General features: G+C 46.6%; 1 protein-coding gene across 1 annotated transcript; it reads right to left on the reverse strand.

Annotated features, from left to right (window-relative positions):
- Positions 1–6,569: 6,569 nt before the first annotated feature.
- On the reverse strand, positions 6,570–16,586 carry LOC136641258 (vomeronasal type-2 receptor 26-like). Its single transcript, XM_066616961.1, has 6 exons — positions 16,305–16,586; positions 15,655–15,836; positions 14,154–14,220; positions 12,688–12,915; positions 8,124–8,250; positions 6,570–7,492 (listed from the first exon to the last, which is right to left on the reverse strand). The coding sequence occupies exons 1-6, from the start codon at positions 16,584–16,586 to the stop codon at positions 6,570–6,572; spliced, it is 1,809 nt and encodes a 602-aa protein (XP_066473058.1).
- Between the last annotated feature and the right edge of the window lie 3,331 nt (positions 16,587–19,917).

A 19,917-nucleotide genomic window follows, 5' to 3' on the forward strand; every position in this document is an offset into this window, starting at 1 on the left:
CACAACTGGAGCAGCCAGACATCCCTGGCACACTCTGGCTATCTGTTGGATCACTTGCCAAGGCACAATAGCCCTGCTGGGAGGAGATAGTTGACAACCCCATCTGTGTGTGTGTGTGTGTGTGTGTGAGAGAGAGAGAGAGAGAGAGAGAGATTGGTTGGTTGGTGTAGTGGTTTGGGAAGTCGACTTCCAGCTTCAAATCCCCCCTCAGCCACAAACTTCCTGGGTGTCCTTGGGCCAGTCACTTTCTCTCAGCTTCACCTACCTCACAGGGAGGGAAGCAGCAATGTACACCACCTTGAGCTGTGTACATTTATATATATTTATAATAAATAAATAAATCAGCTTCAAATGCTCCATCCTTCAAAACTCCAAGGGTCATAGCGAGTGCTGAAACACTGACCACTGACCCCTCGAGAAACGTTATGGTTTTTATGATGTTATTCTACTTCTCCAGCCTGTAAGAGGCAGGTAGTGGGTCAGTGGTGACTTCATGTTCCTGCCTCCCCACAAAATCTTTCCCTTGAAGCAGAGCAGCAGAAAAGGACATGATTTCCCAGGCACAAACACCAGGCACTATAGAAAATAGTACAGGAATAAAGGAGCTCTGAGTCTGAATCAGGGGGAGCAGTGGCAACTTCATCACCCACACGATTACTTATGTTTTAAGTCCGTTGTAGGGTGGCTCGGAGAAAACAAATGATGCAAGACTAGAATTTGATGTTGAGAAGATCCCACCAATCTGCTAGTCTCCTGGCCTGTAATAATTAAATGGGGGTGTTCTATCATTTATCACGCTGAATGGACATTTTGTCTTCAGCATCCCCCAAGGAGAATGGGGCAGTCCTGCTAGTGAGAGCAAAAGCAGCAGCAGAATTCTGGGAATGGCTGTCACAGGGCACACAACTGTTAGGAGTAAAAACAAAGTCCAGCCAGAGCTACAAATCTAAAAGGGAAAAACTTCACAAGGGCAGAGTCCCACCTCCCCTAAATTTGGACTCTGGCTCCCAGTAGTGCAGGAGGACCAGATTATGGACCAGACTTTTCAGATTCAGGACAAGGCGTTCTCTCCCCACTTGCTCTCAGTTCTGATATTTCTCTTATTGGCTTCAAAGGTGATTTCTGGAAGTATCTCTTGAGAAAAAGAATCAAGCACAGCGTTAATTTCATGATTACAGGGAACGAGAGTCACACTTGCACCATCCTCAGCTCTCTGCAGCTCCATGTGCAGGTGTACAGATCAAGAAAACATGTCTGTGAGACTGGACCTACTCTTCTCTTTCATTGTTAGCAAAAGAGCTGACAAGTGGCCTTTTTTAATATTTCTATTTACATTTGCACACACCATCCATCCATCATCCCTCCATGAATAAAGAAGCGAGACACAGTTTTTTGGGTTGATGGGGACACTTTTATTTAACAAACAACTACAATAAACTGCAGCAGGGAAAAATTCAACACCCCCGCACTCCCCGGCAATGCTGGCATTAAGTTGGGGAAAGCAATGCCCCATCATTGACAGGGCATTCTTATCATGGTCAACCTGCCCCCCAGGGGCATGCTCAGAGCCCACCAGACAGGTCTCATGGCATCCTTAACATTGCCAGCTAAGGGGCTTCACCACATTTAACCCCCACTGCCCCACCAAGGAGAAAACTCCTAATTCCCTGCTGCAGATCCCATAAAAATAGGTCTGTTCCTATCGGTAACACGCCTGATGCTTCTGAACAAGGCCAAATGGGCAAACTGCACACCTGGGGAGAGAATTACCACCCTGCACAGTCCAGAAACCACCCTCCCCACGTACTCGTTAAGCTTTTGCCATGCAGCATCTGTCCTCTTGGGATCCTTGGCCCACCTCCAATCCCATGGAGGGGGGAAGGGCTGACCAAAGGACCGCTGTTCCAGGTGCCCAGCTGTTAATGGACCTGATCCTTGTGGACCTGGTTCTGTCTCTCCTAGCAACTCACTCTAGACAGGCCCAACCCCAACTGAGTGCCAAAGCTGCTTGCTTCTGCTTGCTTCCTGGCCCAGAAAATAATGGAGCAACTGTACTGGGACACTGTCCTTGTGTTACTTCTGGTAGCAGGGCCTCTGAGAGGAATGTTATCAGTGGGTACAAAGTTTCTTTGGGGCCCCTTTGCAAAGAGGGAGGGGTGAAACAGAACATAAGAACATAAGAGTGGGGGAGGATGGTGACAGGTGAGCAGAATGGGGACAGGGAGGGGCAAAGCAGGGTAGAGGGGAGGGTGGAGACAGCCGGAACAATTTTTGGAGCCCAGGTCTACCAACCCATGTGGCATCAGCAGCTAGATACAGAAATAACAGAAAACCAAACAAACTCCAAAGTCTCTCTAAAATCTTTAAAATATAGAAGAGCAGGCAGAAAATTAGCATCATTGTATTTAGACTCACACTAGAATGCAAAGTGTCCTGTGCATACGAAAGCTCGTTCCTGCAGCAACTGCAGCCCCACAGCTGTGTCCCTGAACTCCTATACACACCTTCATGGAAAGGAGATCCGCAAGCCAAAGAGCTACTGCAGCAGACCGGTTTCCTCCCAGATTTGACACTGTGTTAAGAAGTGTCATTTATGCATTCCTTGGCCCAGCATATATGGCTTGCCAGTAGTCGCAGCCACACATTCATGGTAGTGTCCCCAGCATCCCATGCGAACAGCAAATCTGAATAGATAGGAAAATGTCAGATCCCAGGAAATTTCTGGGCCCCCTTTTTGACCCTGGGCCCAGGTACAAATTACCCCCTTTACCCCCCTCTCCTGGGCCTTGCCTGGTGGTACTTCCAATAGTTGGACCATGCAAAGAGGGACGGCAGAGGACAAACTATGAGAAACACTGTGTTAGAGCTACCCTTCACAAACTACAGTCTCCATGATGCTTTGGGGCAGTGGTTTTCACACATTTAGCACAGGGACCCACTTTTGAGAATGAAAATCTGTCAGGACCCACCGGATGTGATGTCATGACTGGAAGTGACATCATCAAGCAGGATAATTTTTCACAATCCTAGGCTGCAATCCTACCCAGACTTACGCCGGAGTAGGTTCCAATTACTATCATTGTTAAAAGAATATACATAGTAGCTTGTTACAGATCTGTAACATTTCCCCACATGCAGTCACATACCTTAGTAACATCAAGTCTAATATAATAAAAATTAAATATTGCAATGAATGGGAACCCACCTGAAATTGGCTTGTGACCCACCTAGTGGGTCCCGACGCACAGTTTGAAAAAACTGCTTTGGGGGAATAGACGTGCACTGAACATGAATTACTGCTGTCGTGGAACTGTGTCCCTGAATAGGCTGAGATTGCAGTACTCAGATTTATTTTGTAATAAATTTGTTGTACTGTTTAGTTTGTTTCGTCATGGCCTTGGGCCCCCTGGAAACGCAGGCCCTGGGGATTTTGCTCCCCCTAACCCCCTCTCCTCAGGACTGAACAAGAGGGTCCACCCTTGGTGCTAGCCTAGATACCACCCCTGGTGCTGGCTGAAATGGGAGCCAACAAGCCAGCCCATTTGGCTGTGGGGGTGGCAGTGACGGGCGCCCAACCAGCTGGAGATCAGATGGAGGCCTTCCCTGCTTCTGCATGCTTGTGGGCCATGTTCTGCTCTGCTTCTGCCTGCACTGGAAGTCTGCAGGAGAAACAGCCTTTTCCTCTCTTTAAGGCAACGAGCCAGAGAAATAGAATGTAGAAGGAGCTCAGACCAAAGCTGTTCACAGTTTTTCCTTTTTAAAAAGCACCTTTGTCTTGTGCGCTCCCAGAGGCATCTTGTGGACCACTGTGAGATCCAGGAAGTTGGACTAGATGGACCTTTGGCCTCATCCAGCAGGGCTCTTCTTATGTTCAGTGTGTAGTATGTTTCTCTCATATAGTGATGGGTATAGTGAGAGTGAATTTGGTGCATCTGATGAAGTTAGGAAAAGGCTAACAGAGGCATGGCAACAGGAAGTAGGTCACATGCTTTCCATGAAGAGATATTTGCCATATCAGCAAGGAGTATAGCTCTCATAACCAATTCCAGCTGTTAATCTGCGGAGAGTCTGGGGAGAGTGTCAGGTTGGGAAGACAAAGATAAGACTCTGGTGTGCACTGCTGATTCTGAGATACTCCCCCACCCAACTCATGTTGGTCCCACTTCCTGCCCCAATCCTCCCTTGAACCTTCCTCGTCACCATCTTACCTGCTCCATCAGGAAGTTCAGGAACCACTGGTATCAGTGAGGAACCTCCAGCCATGTGTACTGGTGACTCCAAAGTACATGAAAGTGGCATGGCTTTCACCCTACTAGAGCAGAGCTTATGGTAGCAGAAAGTGAGAGCTACTGCCATAGGTCCCGCTTAAGGTTGGAGCATTAGTAGCACAAGGATTCCACTGAGGAGGCATCTATGAGCTACATTTGGAATGTAAAGAGGGCAAAGTCCCCTGGGAACACAGCAATGAATGGCCCAGTCCTGAAAGGGATGGGCAATGTCTCTTCCTCTGGCATGGAATTCTATAAGCATAACACATTGTTGATCAATGTTTATTTTTCATTGGTGCTGGTTATTAATGTTGCATTTTTGCAGAGACGGAAAGAAAATTAATGATTATTCATTATTATGATCTGCATCTTCTGTTGTAAGCCACCTTAAGTGCCCCTCTGGAGGAAGAAAGCCAGGACAAAAATGGCTACATAGATAAACAAATGTATATAATTTTTAAAAAATGTCATACGGGCATTGTACTTTTATGTCTACTAGATTCTTGCACAGAGTATGTCCAGGAATACTGAAGAATACTGAAGAATGAAGTTGCAGATTTCTTGACTAAGGTATGCAACTTGTCCCTCAAAACGGCCACGGTGCCAGAAGATTGGAGGATAGCAAATGTCACGCCTATTTTTAAATTTTTATTTAAAATTTTTATTTTTAAAAAGGGAAAGAGGGGGGACCCGGGAAAATATAGGCCGGTCAGCCTAACATCCATACCGGGTAAGATGGTGGAATGCCTCATCAAAGATAGGATCTCAAAATACATAGATGAACAGGCCTTGCTGAGGGAGAGTCAGCATGGCTTCTGTAAGGGTAAGTCTTGCCTCACGAACCTTATAGAATTCTTTGAAAAGGTCACTAGGCATGTGGATTTGGGAGAACCCGTGGACATTATATATCTGAACTTTCAGAAGGCGTTTGACACGGTCCCTCACCAAAGGCTACTGAAAAAAACTCCACAGTCAGGGAATTAGAGGACAGGTCCTCTCATGGATTGAGAACTGGTTGGAGGCCAGGAAGCAGAGAGTGGGTGTCAATGGGCAATTTTCACAATGGAGAGAGGTGAAAAGCGGTGTGCCCCGAGGATCTGTCCTGGGACCGGTGCTTTTCAACCTCTTCATAAATGACCTGGAGACAGGGTTGAGCAGTGAAGTGGCTAAGTTTGCAGATGACACCAAGCTTTTCCGAGTGGTGAAGACCAGAAGTGATTGTGAGGAGCTCCAGAAGGATCTCTCCAGACTGGCAGAATGGGCAGCAAAATGGCAGATGCGCTTCAATGTCAGTAAGTGTAAAGTCATGCACATTGGGGCAAAAAATCAAAACTTTAGATATAGGCTGATGGGTTCTGAGCTGTCTGTGACAGATCAGGAGAGAGATCTTGGGGTGGTGGGGGACAGGTCGATGAAAGTGTCGACCCAATGTGTGGCGGCAGTGAAGAAGGCCAATTCTATGCTTGGGATCATTAGGAAGGGTATTGAGAACAAAACGGCTAGTATTATAATGCCGTTGTACAAATCTATGGTAAGGCCACACCTGGAGTATTGTGTCCAGTTCTGGTCGCCGCATCTCAAAAAAGACATAGTGGAAATGGAAAAGGTGCAAAAGAGAGCGACTAAGATGATTACTGGGCAGGGGCACCTTCCTTATGAGGAAAGGCTACGGCGTTTGGGCCTCTTCAGCCTAGAAAAGAGATGCCTGAGGGGGGACATGATTGAGACATACAAAATTATGCAGGGGATGGACAGAGTGGATAGGGAGATGCTCTTTACACTCTCACATAATACCAGAACCAGGGGACATCCACTAAAATTGAGTGTTGGGCGGGTTAGGACAGACAGAAGAAAATATTTCTTTACTCAGGGTGTGGTTGGTCTGTGGAACTCCTTGCCACAGGATGTGGTGCTGGCGTCTAGCCTAGATGCCTTTAAAAGGGGATTGGACAAGTTTCTGGAGGAAAAATCCATTACGGGGTACAAGCCATGATGTGTATGCGCAACTTCCTGATTTTAGAAATGGGTTATGTCAGAATGCCAGATGCAAGGGAGGGCACCAGGATGAGGTCTCTTGTTATCTGGTGTGCTCCCTGGGGCATTTGGTGGGCCGCTGTGAGATACAGGAAGCTGGACTAGATGGGCCTATGGCCTGATCCAGTGGGGCTGTTCTTATGTTTTTATGTTCTTTGGAAGGAGAAGTGTCTTGTATAGTCTATGGGAATGGCTTCATTCACACAGCAAGGATTTAAATTTAATAACAGCAAAGCACAACCAGAATTAGAAGGCAGGTCTTCAAAATTAGATGGCATCTTGGTTGGCACCTTTAAGTTTAATAATTAGATGTTCCTTGGTATTGAGATCAGGCCTCAGTACCATAATGTAACATTTGGGTATAAAAATACAGCCCAGTAACCCAAAACTGGAGGCCAAGATGGAGAAGACCTGCACAGCGACCATGTATTTGCCCTTCGTGCTCAGGTAGGTGGGCACAAAGGACACCCACACAGTGCAGAAGACCAGCGTGCTGAAGGTGATCAACTTGGTTTCATTGAATGCTCCAGGCAGCTTCCTGGCTAGGAAGGCTACAGTGAAGGAGATGGCAGCCAGAAAGCCCATGTACCCAAGGGCAACGTAAAACATGGCGACACTCCCTTCGTTACACTGCAGTATGATGTGGCCAAGCTGGGAGTGCATGTCAGAGTCTGGGAATGGGGGAGTCGTTCCCAGCCAGACAGTGCAGATGCCCACCTGAACAATGGAAGAAGAAAATACAATGAAATTTGCCAAGCTCTTCCCCAGCCATTTACTCATCCTGCTCCCTGGTTTGGTGGCCATGAATGCCACCACCACAGTGATTGTTTTGGCCAACACAGAAGAGACGGCAATCGAGAAGATGACACTGAAGACAGTTTGTCGGAGAAGGCAGGTCACCTTCTGGGGCTGACCAATGAACAGAAGGGAGGACAAGAAGGAAAGCAGGAGGGAGACCAAGAGCATGTAGGTGAGGTCGTGGTTGTTGGCTTTGACTACTGGAGTTTCACGGTACTTAATGAAGATTCCAAAAACACAAGCAGTGGTAAGAGAGAAGAACAGAGCAAAGAAAAGAAGGATGATCCCTAAAGGCTCTGCGTAGGACAGAAAGGTTATAGCTTTGTGGATGCATTGTTCTTGTTCCTTGCTTGGATGCTGATCTTCAGGACAGCTGGTGCAATGGTCTGCATCTGCAAAGCACAAGAGTGACTTTAGCATTAGTGATGTCTACCCTAAATTCTTAACAATCTGTGATCTACAATGTGATCTTCTAAGTAAAATATCTTTGAGAGGAACATACTGCAACCGGTGAAAAAGTAGCAGTGACACTTCTTGCTGCTACAGTACCTTCTCCTGAAACCCCCCCCCCCAATGCATACTCTGGGAGTTTGCACACTGCTCTGAACAGAATTGCTCTGCTACACAATGGTTAAAGGTTCAGGAGCCTTTAAGTTGAAAATTTGGCCACTGCTGGTCTGGAGAAGTGGTGCCAGATAATATAGAAAAGCAATTTGCTCAATCAACTTATATGCACTTTTTAAGTGCTCATTTTAACATAAATGTTTTCTATTGGGGGGGGGGAGTGCAAAAAACATTTCCAATTGATCCCTACAGCTCCTAGGCCAGCCCGGTTGCCAGTCTTTTCTCTCCACAATTGCCTAAAGAAATTTATTTCAACTCACATGACAAAATGCATTAAAGTATGGTATGCCACTACTGTACCAGCCAAGAAAAGACCAGTCTGAAAACTGCCTAACGTGTTCTGGGAAGTGATCTTTGCCTTGTTCCTCGTGGGCAGCCCCTTCCCCTTGAGCCACTTACCTTCCTGGGTAGAGATGGTCCCCCCCTTGCACGGAGCACAATCATAGCAGCAAACCGGCTGCCCTTCGTTGATCACCTTGACATATCCAGGCTGACAACTTTCTGTACATCTAGAATGAGGCAAAGTCTACAAGACAAAGAATGTCAGGAAAATGAGTCAAGAAGCTTGGTCTGTGTAAATGTGCCTTAGAACCCAATCCTATCAAGAGCCTGTACCAGCAAAACACCCGTTTCACCAGCGCGCACTGCCACATAAGGTGCCACAGCTAAAAAAAAAAAATCAACTTTCACTTTCTTCAGTTGATCGATTTCTTTTTGCGCCACTTGTTCTTTTTTTGATACTTTTCATTCTTTTTAAATTTCAATTCAAAACCCTTTTTAGGCATTGACACCAACAAAATAGACAAAATAAAAACAAACTCTGCCTAAGAAATAGAATTGTTAGGGTGGATGGAGAATATGGTTCTGCGTCTTGTTAGACTATCATGCAAAAGTTTAGCACCGTGATTTTCAACCTTTTTCATCTCACAGCACACTGACAAGGTAGTAATATTGTCAAGGCACACCATCGGTTTTTTGACAATTGACAAGGCACACGACGCTGTTGGTGGGGGGGGCTTCACATCCTCCAATGACTCTACTAATAAATGACCCTTCCCCAAACTCCTGAGGCCCACCTACAGACCTTTCACGACACACCAGTGTGCCATGGCACAGTGGTTGAAAATAATTGGTTTAGTCAGTTGGTTTATGACCAGCGCGTCAGTAGAAGCTGGAAGCAAACATGAAGGACAATCTGAAAATAAATTTGGAAACATTCTTCTCATATCCATATAATAAGGGTGGTGCAGTACTATATGAGCAAAGGATTCTGTAGCCCCCAAATTACACGTGCATTTGGTTGAAATCTGAGAATGCTGACAAAATCTTTCTTCTAACACACGAGATGGAAACACATTACATTGAGCAAGTGTAAAAGCTCAATAGATCTGTGGATCATTTAATAGATACAGATATCTGGGAAGACAACCGAGGACCAATGGCAACTGCAGCTGAAGGGGGAAAGAGGTCTACTTAGCAGCTGCATTAATTTCCTGGCTTTCAGTGTCCCATAATCTGCGCAAGATGCTCATGCTGTTCCTATACATAGTATCATTGCCCAAAGTGTCCAGAAAGAGGCCAATAGAGCGGATTTTAAGGATGAAGCAATGAAAACCAGTAGATTGCCAGGAATCAGAAAGCAGGGCTTGAAAAGAGGAGCTTGCCCTGCACTGAAGCAAACATTGAGCCAGAACTTGATAAATCTGGCCCAAGCTAAATGCTCATCTATATTGCCCAGCCTCCAGGCGTAAGGCCACATACAGAATGCAGTGGGCTAAGCTAAAGATCTTATATAAAATGGCAGAGAGTACTGTCTCAACTTCCTGATTGTAGGCCAGCAACCAAATTTGAATCCCATAAAGGAGTTGGGCTAAAGTCTTGGTATTAAAAATACACAGAGCTGCTGGAACAAATGAGTTACCTTTTGAGGAAACTAATCTTAATATGGCCTGAGATGAAAGCTTAGCAGAATTAATAGTTGAAATGCACTGAGGGACCCATGACAATTTGTAGTGGAAATTCAAACCCAAATACCTAAATGTCTTAACTTGTTGGATCACCTTGTCATGGAAAACCCAGGATCGATACTTCCAAGATTTTAGATTTGGTGTAATTAAATTGAAGATTGTTGGCAGAAAGATATTGAAAACAGCTGGCTATCAGGCATTATTCTTTGTTTAAAGATCTAGATCAGGAGTGCCAAACATAAGGCCCGGGGGCCGGATGTGGCCCGCAGATGCTTTTTATCCAGCCCTCAGGCTCTCAGCTGCTGCTCAGTGCCGAGATGTTACTGCTGAAAGGGCAGCCCACATGAAAATTGTGCTCTCCTATCTCTTGAAATATGATCAAGATTTGCATAATTCCTCTTCTGTCATTTGAAGCTAATGATTTCCTAAGTGAGAAAAGGCTCTTATTTTTGGTTATGATCTGTTTAACGACATCGCTTCCTGCCTGATGACATCACTTCTGGCCCTCAGCAGGCGTCATGAATGCTGTTCATGAAATGAGTTTGACACCCCTGGTCTAGATCATTTCATCCCTCTTGAAGTGAGTTGTAGTCCTTTAAAACAAGCCCATCAAAACGGCAGTGTTAAGGTTAAAAAATAGCCCAGATAAATAAAAAAGGCAATGCACCAAGTCACTGAAATTGATTCCATCAGCCGAAAGGGGGCAGGTGTGGGGTGAATGTGATCAAAACAGAGTGGGGGGAGAGGAATGGGGCAGAGATCAGGGCAGGTGCAAGGGTGGGTGAAGGCTGGAAATGGGCCAGAAGCAGCAGCAGTGCTGCTGCTGAAATTCTCTCCCCTTCCCTGCCTTGATCCACCTTTCCAGGTCCACTCGGACAGCTCTATAGGTAGCGCAGGTGCTAGTAGACCCAGTGAGGCTGTGACAGCTGACCCCGGGGCAAAGGTACAAATGCCTCCTTACCTTGAGGAGGCCTTTGTGGCTTGAAACTCTCCTGCAGGATGTGCCCTGTTGGTGTGGCTGCATTGCTGTGCAGGGAGTTAAGTAGGTTTGGGTTTAAGAGTGCAAGACTTTGCGTGTTTACACAGCATTTCTGTGCCACGTGTAGTTTGGCCCTTCACTGGTTGGACTGGAGTGCTTTTCCTTAGTGGGCAAAAGGGATTGCTTTAAAGGCAGCAGCATTGACTTGACTGTGTGGCTGGATCACATTCTGCCTGTTTCCCCCAGCGGTGTAGCTAGAGAGGGTGCAAAGCGCTACGTTATGCAGGGAGCCAAACTGCTGTGTGGAAAAGGTGGGACGCCTCTGTTTCGCTCTCACTGCCTGGAATGGAGCCTAAGGGGAGGGGAATGGGCCCCTTGCATGCTGTGGTGAGGCTCCCTGCAAAACGTAGACCTTTGCTGCATTTGTAGCGTTTTTTACCCCCTCTAGCTAAGCCGCTGGTTTTCCCTCATCTTTTCAACTCCATATCGCTTGTGCTATTTAGATTCTCGTCTTATTAGCTAGGAATCCTATCCCCTATGGATCACAGATCAGTCAAATTTATTAGACAGGAGAGCTACACTTAATGGATTATATGAATCAGCTACCACATTTTCCAGACTCACAAAGAGAGTCTGGTCCAACAAGAAGCTGACGGAACATACCAAGATCCACGTCTACAGAGCTTGCATCCTGAGTACACTTCTGTACTGCAGCAAGTCATGGACTCTTTGCTTACAACAGGAGAGGAAACTGAGCGCTTTCCACATGCGCTGCCTCCGATGCATCCTCGGCATCACCTGGCAGGACAAAGTTCCAAACAACACAGTCCTGGAATGAGCTGGAATCCCTAGCATGTATACAATGCTGAAACAGAGACGCCTGCGTTGGCTCGGTCATGTTGTGAGAATGGATGATCCCAAAGGATCTCCACTATGGAGAACTCGTGCAAGGAAATTGCCCTACAGGTAGACCACAGCTGCAGTACAAGAACATCTGCAAGAGGGATCTGAAGGCCTTAGGAGTGGATCTCAACAGGTGGGAAAACCTGGCCTCTGAGCGGCCTGCTTGGAGGCAGACTGTGCAGCATGGCCTTTCCCAGTTTGAAGAGACACTTGGCCAACAGACTGAGGCTAAGAGGCAAAGAAGGAAGGCCCATAGCCAGGGAGACAGACCAGGGACAGACTGCACTTGCTCCCGGTGTGGAAGGGATTGTCACTCCCGAATCGGCCTTTTCAGCCACAGTAGACGCTGTTCCAGAACCACCATTCAGAGCGCGATACCATAGTCTTTCGAGACTGAAGGTTGCCAACACAAAAATGGATCACGTATAGCAGTGTTTCTCAAATTGTGGGTCGGGACCCACTAGGTGGGTCGCAATCCAATTTCAGGTGGGTCCCCAATCATTTCAATATTTTATTTTTAATATATTAGACTTGATGATGCCATGGTATTTGATTGCATTTGGGGAAATGTTACAGAACTATACTTTTAACAAGCTACTATGTACAGTGGTGCCTCGCAAGACGAATGCCTCGCGCAATGAAAAACTCGCAAGACGAAAGTGTTTTGTGATTTTTTTGGTGACTCGCAAGACGAATTTTTCTGTGGCCGTGCTTCGCAAGACGAATTTTTTTGCTTTTTTTTTTGTTTGTTTGCAGTTTGCAGTGATGCATGCCTCGCAAGACGAAAATTTCGCAATACGAAACGACTTGCGGAACGAATTAATTTTGTCTTGCGAGGCACCACTGTATATTCTTTTAACAATAATAGTAAATGGTACTGACTCCTGGGTAAGTGTGGATAGGATTGCAGCCTAGGATCGCTAAAAGTTTCCTGTTTGATGATGTCACTTCTGGTCATGACATCACTTCCGGTGGGTCCTAACAGATTCCCATTCTAAAAAAGTGGGTCCCGGTGCAAAATGTTTGAGAACCACTGATGTACAGTACAAAACAGATTTTTGAGCTCGGCTAATGTTATTAAGGGGGATAAAGGGAAATCATTCGGTTTCATTACCTGGTTAAATCCCTTGGACCACCGAATGGCTTTTTGGTCAATGGTGAACTTGATCTTTGGGGAGTTCTGTCTCTCGATACTCCCAACTTTGACTCTAGCAGTGGACTGATTGGGGAATGCCACAAAGTTCACAATGTCAAAGTCAGCCACCACATTGCCCTCCTCATCCAGATAAACTCCCTCCATGGAAGTATTGTAGAAGTGGGAGGTTCTCAGGAAAGGGTGGAGCTACATTTAGGAAACAGAAAAAGTATTTCACTCCAGCCCAGTGGAAGAGCTGTACCTGCACATATGTGATGCAGACTCAAAGCAACAGTGGATCCCTGCATCAGCAGCCTGGCAGCATGGGGTATTCTGCTGATCCCCCTCCCATTGTCACATAAGCAGAGGGTACTGGTCTCAGAAGCTGCATGCCAACCAGGAGGCATGCCCAGTCAGATGCAGCCAGTTTGAGCTCTCTTACCAGGATGAACGAACTTACTTACTTACTTACTTACTTACTTACTTACTTACTTACTTACTTACTTACTTACTTTCTTTCTTTCTTTCTTTCTTTCTTTCTTTCTTTCTTTCTTTCTTTCTTTCTTTCTTTCTTTCTTTCTTTCGGGGTAGATTATAGCAAATTTAGAGCGCAATTCTACCCTGTGCTGGAACAGGCAAGCAAAGAGGCTTGCGCTGTATCCAGCAGGTTAGATGCCCAAGGCGGCTCAGCCAGAGGCAAGGGGAAACTTTTCCCCTTACCTCTGCGTAAGGCGCCCTTGCCCCTGTGCTGCTCCAAACTCCCTGAGAATCCAGCATAAGTATTGGATCCCAGCCCCGCCTCCTGCTCCCCACCCTGGAACGCTTCCCTCCTGCCTCCTCCCCGCCCACCCCAGAGGCTTGAAGCCTCACTGAGGAAGCCGGCACAGAGGCCTGTGTCAGCTTGTGTCAGCTCCGTGTGCCAACCCGGCTTCCTCCTGAGGAGGCGCAAACATGCCTTACGGCACGTTTGTGACCCTCCTAAGCCAGTGCAAGGGACCTGCACCAGCCCAAGGGTGCCTCTGGATTGCACCCTTATTTATTTACAAATTTATATTCTGCTTTATCTCCCTAGTGGGCATTCACCTGGAGAGCAGAGTCTGCTACAGTCACAGAGGAGCCAAGGAGGAATCCTCTGTTGATGGAAAGAGACCCACTTCAGCTAAACAAGGTGTGTTACAGGAGAAGCGAAGGGCCAAACTGCACATGGCACAAATGTTGCAATCTTTCCTGGGAGTATGCCCCATTGAACACAATGGGGTTACTTCTAAAATGGACCTCCACAGGGTTGGACTTTGGGCATTTCAAATTCGTCCAAATAAATATGTTGCTCTGCTTCAAGATCAAAAGAGAACCCCTGCTGGGATCTCGCTAACTGGATTTCCCTAAGAACTGTCCCAAAGTTCACCACCACAAGATGCGGGAAATGAGATTGTGAACAGAAATACCTGCCACGACTGCATCATTTCGTGCTCCAGCCTTCGGGCTGCTGCTATTGGCCTCTGATTCTGTGTCCTGGATGCGAACGCAGCATGGAGGGCCTGTGCCACAGCCTGGATCGTCTTGTAAATACTGTGGCTGTCCTGAGACAGGATTTTTTCAGTCAAATCCTGGGGCATGATCTCCCTTTTCTCTTTCTCTGTGCATCTTGTCCAGCTTTTCACAGACAATGCAGGCCTTGGATAAAAACAATGAAATGCTTTTTCCCCAAACTGTTGGATGGCAGACAGCAGTGAGTCAAAATTGTCATATTCTGTGCCTTTGTGTTCCTTAACTGAGAAAGACAATGAACCGTGGAAGTGCCGGATGCCAGCCACTCTGTAAAACAATCTCAAGCTGAGGTCCTGCAAAGTCACTGCAATCCAAACTTTCCCTGCAGTTGGCTTCATTATTTCAAATGTTGTAATCTGCATTGCTAGAGTGAACATAGCCTGAGGGTTTGCATGATAAACAACTACATTGACCTGGTCCTGCATCAGAAACCATTCCATGTTGAAATGTTTACTACTGATCGCATGCAGCGCTGGGATTCTTTTTGAGAAGGCAATACAAAGACCCTTCTTTCTGATCACATCTGTGAAGGTGCTGATGAAACTTTCACCATGGTCATTGTCTGGAGCCAGGAGACCAATCCAGGTCCACTTGAAATGCCAGAGTAGTTGGGCAATGCCCAGGTAAGGGGGTTCTTGTTTGGGCTCCATTCGGAACAAAAAAGGAAACGGAGTTTTGTTTTGTAGATCACGACTCACAAAACCATAACTGACCTAATGAGGAAAGGAAAAAGTTGGAGTTTCATTTGCAGGACAAAAGAGGCCTCAGGAAGCCCCAGGATTCCTAAGAATGTACCTTGAGAAAAGTTGCCTTTGAGGATTTTATATGTTTCCCTTGGTTGCCTAACAGCCCAACCTTATGCTTGTTTACTCAAAGTTAAATCCAATTGTGTTCAGTGGGGTTAACTCTCAGGAAAGGGTCACAGGGTTGCAGCCAGGCAACCCAATCCTGAGATGGTCAGAGCACGAGGCTGCTGCAGCGCCAAAAACAGCCACTGCTGTTTTTTATCCCCTATGCCCGAGTAACGGAAATAGCCCTGCAAGGTGGTTACTTGATTCTGTGGCAGCTCTTGATCTGGTGGAGCTGAGCTCTGCTTGTCCCGCCCCCTCCCACCCCACTCCCTCCCCATGCCACACCTCCTCCCTTTCCTCTCCCCTCCTTCCCCTCACCCTGGAACACCTCCCCCTGCCTCCCCCACACCCCCTCTCACATCTCTGCTGCTCAGTGGTCTGAGAGACCACTGGGCAGCGAAACGTGGGCCCGGTTCTCGCAAACGAGCCCGCAGGGCTCAGGATTGGGCCTCAAATGACCTGGTTTTCCCTTAGTGGCAGGAAGCCCTGAGGTTTGTGCATTTGCCCAGGGAGTCAGATAAGGTTTCAGGCAGGTGCAGTCATTCACCTAGCTGCAGTAACCACCCTGGCCGCCGCATTCTGTACTATTTGCAGCTTCCGAACTGTCATCAAGGGCAGCCCCACGTAGAGCACATTACATGAATCCAATCTTGAAGTCACAAAGGCATGGACTACTGTGATCAGGTCCGATCGACTCAAGTACAGCCGCAACTGGCACACCAGTTGCACCTGAGCAAACACATCCCTGGACACAGGAACACATCACCTGGCTGTCCAGGAAAGCTGTGAATTCAGGAGCACGCCCAAACTGCACGCCTGCTCCTGCAGGGGGAATGCGACCCCATTCAGAGCAGGCTGATGACTCAGTACCTGCATCAAGGAAGGACCTCTGTCTTTTCTGGATTCAGCATCAACCTATCGGACCTCATCCAGACCCCAACCGCCTGCAGACATCTACTAATGAACATCTACTAAGGAACAAACTGAGTTCTGGGGACATCCATCCGTCCACAAGAGTTACATCAGATCTGAATAAGAGATTTCTGCTTGGTGTGTACTATTCTCCCACCTTCCGTTGCCTTTGTTTTCTTTCCAAACCTTGACTAACCTCTTTTGGCAAACATCACTCAACTCCACCTATGAAGTGCATTTAGATGTAGTCTGAGCCACACATACCCACCCACCTGTATTTCCTACCTGTGGGATTTTGTAGATGTCCAACATGCCTGCAATCTGACTAGAGATCACAGAGTCAGCCCCTTCCAGAACTGCCACCAGTTTATTCCTCTGTCCACAGGTGTAGTTTGGAAGACTCTTTTGTCCAGTTGACAGCAGGTCTGTCACGGCCTCGTAAGTCAGTCTTGCATTGAAATAGTTCTCGTAGGCATTGTAGCCCAGAGAGATGTTGGGCAGGAGCCGAGGATTCTGGTTGATCTCATGAATGGCAAAGAAGAAGGGCAGGAGGTCCCAGAAACGCATGCCTGCTATGCTGCAAGAAAAATATGCCTCACGTTCCAATCTTCCATTTGATGTCCGAGCCAAAGGGCTCCCACTAAAACTCTGGCCAAAGTAACGCCATTTTAGCATCAGTTTACTGACTCTGCCTCTGGTCTTAAAATGATTGTTAGCAAAAAGCTGTGTGTCATCCCTTACCCTGTGCCTTGTTAAAGCAATAACATAACCTCAGGAGCCAACTTATAGACCTTTTGCCTTCATGCCTTCTCTCGGTGCTTTTACTTCCACTTCTTCAGTACCTTGGTCTTTGAAGAACAGACAGAGTCATAAGAACAGCCCCTCTGGATCAGGCCATAGGTCCCTCTAGTCCAGCTTCCTGTATCTCACAATGGCCCACCAAGTGTCTCAGGCAGCACACAAGACAACAAGAGACACGCATCCTGGTGCCCTCCCCTGCATCTGGCATTCTGACACAGCCCATTTCTAAAATCAGGAGGTTGCACAGATACATAATGGCTTGTAACCCATAATGGCATTGGTCTGTGTTATCTTGAAAGAGTAGCAACCTAAAGGAGGTGTAAAGGGGGAACTTGAGTGGGGCAGAGATGGAAATTTTCTGAACTTTTGCCTATTGAATTGTCTTGCTTTGAGCTGAGTATAAAAGACTGGCTGCGTCCAGCTGAACTTTGGGCATGATCTGAGGCTATGCCTCCTTGCTGCCTTGCTTTGGTACCAGCAATAAACAAGTTGTTTTTTTGCTACACCTTCCCTCATCGGGGTCAGTTGGGACTGGGCATGCCTGGCAAGGAAACTCACCCTGCCTTTGGGCTTCAAGGGCAACACGTTCAATGAACATGAGTCAAATGACTTCTTCTTTTGCAGAAAGGGTGCAGTGCCGTTAACAGAAATTTCTGGATTTTACTTTACCTCAGTGAAGTGGCGTAGCTAATGTTTGTGTAGCCCGGTGCCAAATCCAAAACGTTGCCCCAGAAGTGATGTCACAACAGGAAGTGACATCACGCCCAGACTTTTTAGAAAGTGAAAATTGGGAGGAACCCACCTCCTCTCCCCAGCAGCTCACCACCCACTTGCTCTGCTGTCTCCCCCCAGTCAGTGGCATAGCTAAGGTATATACCTGCTGCCTGAGGTCAAAGATTTTGTAGCCCCCCTGCATGACAAAATCAAATTTAATTAATTAATTAAATAAATGAAAAGTTATTGGTTCCATGCTGTATCATAACAACATCTCATTGGCACATAGAACAATCAATCTCACAGGTCAGTTTGGAGTTAAGCAAATTCACTTTTTGTTCCATAAGGCAGTTGTGTTTTCATTTTCTAGTTAATTGGCCATAACTTTTGATGGAATACAGATATTCCATTGCAGTTTGTTGCACTGCATTCAGCATTAAATTACCTTTCCAATGATATATAACATGATGGTATTGTTCATACATACCAAGATTCTCTCAATTTTGGTCACTAGCGTCAAGCTCAGCTTGTTGACCCCCTAAAGCTTGATGCCTGGTGCAACTGCTACCCCCTGCACCCCCTTAGCTACACCACTGCCTCAGTGTCTGATGCATAACAACAAATCGCAACATTGTGCTGTGTACGTGTGTAGGCCCAGAAGAGATACCTGTCTGCAGGTTAAATAGGATAGATGTTTATTTGAGAGCAGAGTGACTTGAAGAACACAACCCTCAATGACCAAAACCAAATAAAATACAAACATAGAAGAGGTCCTGCCCATGGGGGGTGGGCACTGGCCCCAAGGAGAACAGTGTAGTTTTTGGTACTTGCTACTAAGGAGGCAGGGATCATGGAAAAATGCCGCTGTGCCGAAATGAAGCAACCAGCTTGTAAACTAGACACAAATCAATACATTCCCATCATTCAATATACAGTTGCCTCCTTTTAACTTGATGACTTAGGGCCCAATCCTATCCAACTTTCTAGTACCGGTGCAACCACAAAATGGCGCAAGGTAAAGGAACAAATGTTCCCGTATCTTCAGGAGGCTTCTGTGACTGCTGCCCCACCACAAGATGCAGTGCATGCCCCGTTGGCACAGCTGCACAGGCACTGGAAAATTGGACAGGATTGGGCCCTTACACAGTAACTTCAGACAGTTCTTTGAAGCGTTGGGACTTCAAATTCCAGAACAACCAGTGCCAAGTAAAAATAAAAGAAGGGCTCCTTTGTAAGCGGCCCCCCTCCCTGCAGCGCATGCAAATCCAAATGCCCCAAATTCTCATTTCTTCCACAACTTCATAGGCAGTGGTGATGCAATGGCTATAGATTGCACTTCTCCTGCACTTCAAACACCTTGAGCGCCCTTTGCTGTCCCCACACTCCAAGTGTCAAGAGATGCATTCACGGGCATTTCAGAGAAGAAAGAACCATCCTCCCCAATCCGCGTGACTGCTCCTGCAGTAGAGCAGCACAGAGTTTGGAGCAGGAAGCTATACAATATGCTAGAGCAGTGTTGCTCAAACTGTGGGTCAGAACCCACTAGGTGGGTTGCAATCCAATTTCAGGTGGGTCCCCATTCATTGCAATATTTTATTTTTGATAGATTAGACCTGATGCTACCATGGTCTGTGACTGCATTTGGGGAAATGTTACAGAGCTGGACTTTTAACAAGCTACTATGTATATTCTTTTAACAATGATAGTCAATAGGATTGACTATCAATCCTTACCTGACAATGTATATTTTTTTAACAATGACAGTCAATAGGACTTACTCCTGGGTAAGTGTGGGTAGGATTGCAGCCTAGGACTGTAAAAAATTTTCCTGCTTGATGATGTCACTTCTGGTCATGACATCACTTCTGGTGGGTCCTGACAGATTCTCATTCTAAAAAGTGGGTCCCGGTGTTAATGTGTGACAACCACTGTGCTAGAGAAACCTTACAGTCCAATAATATGTTGTTAACCTTTGGCACGAACCTCTCAAGGCACAGCTTGAGGAGGTGCTGACAACTGTTCCTGCCTCCCCACAAAATTTTTCCCTTCAAACAAAACAGGAGATTATTTGCCAAGCACAAACGCAGGCAATAAAAACTGGCCTTGATCTATAGGTAAAATCCGATGGAGCAGCTGCAACTCCGTCCCCACCTAATTACTTACGCTGTAAATCTGTTCCAAGGAGGTTCAGAGAAAACATATGGTCGAAATAGAGTATTTGTTGTCGAGATGAGCCCACTGATCTGGTAGTCTCCTGGCTTGTAATAATTCAATGGGCTACTTCGATCACGGATCCTGCTAAGAGGGCATTTTGTCTTCAGCATCCCACAGGGAGTAAGGGGCAGCCACAAAAGCAAAAGCAGCATCAGCATTGCTGAGAACC

Source organism: Tiliqua scincoides, chromosome 2, assembly GCF_035046505.1.
Source record: "Tiliqua scincoides isolate rTilSci1 chromosome 2, rTilSci1.hap2, whole genome shotgun sequence".
Taxonomy (NCBI): Eukaryota; Metazoa; Chordata; class Lepidosauria; order Squamata; family Scincidae; genus Tiliqua; species Tiliqua scincoides.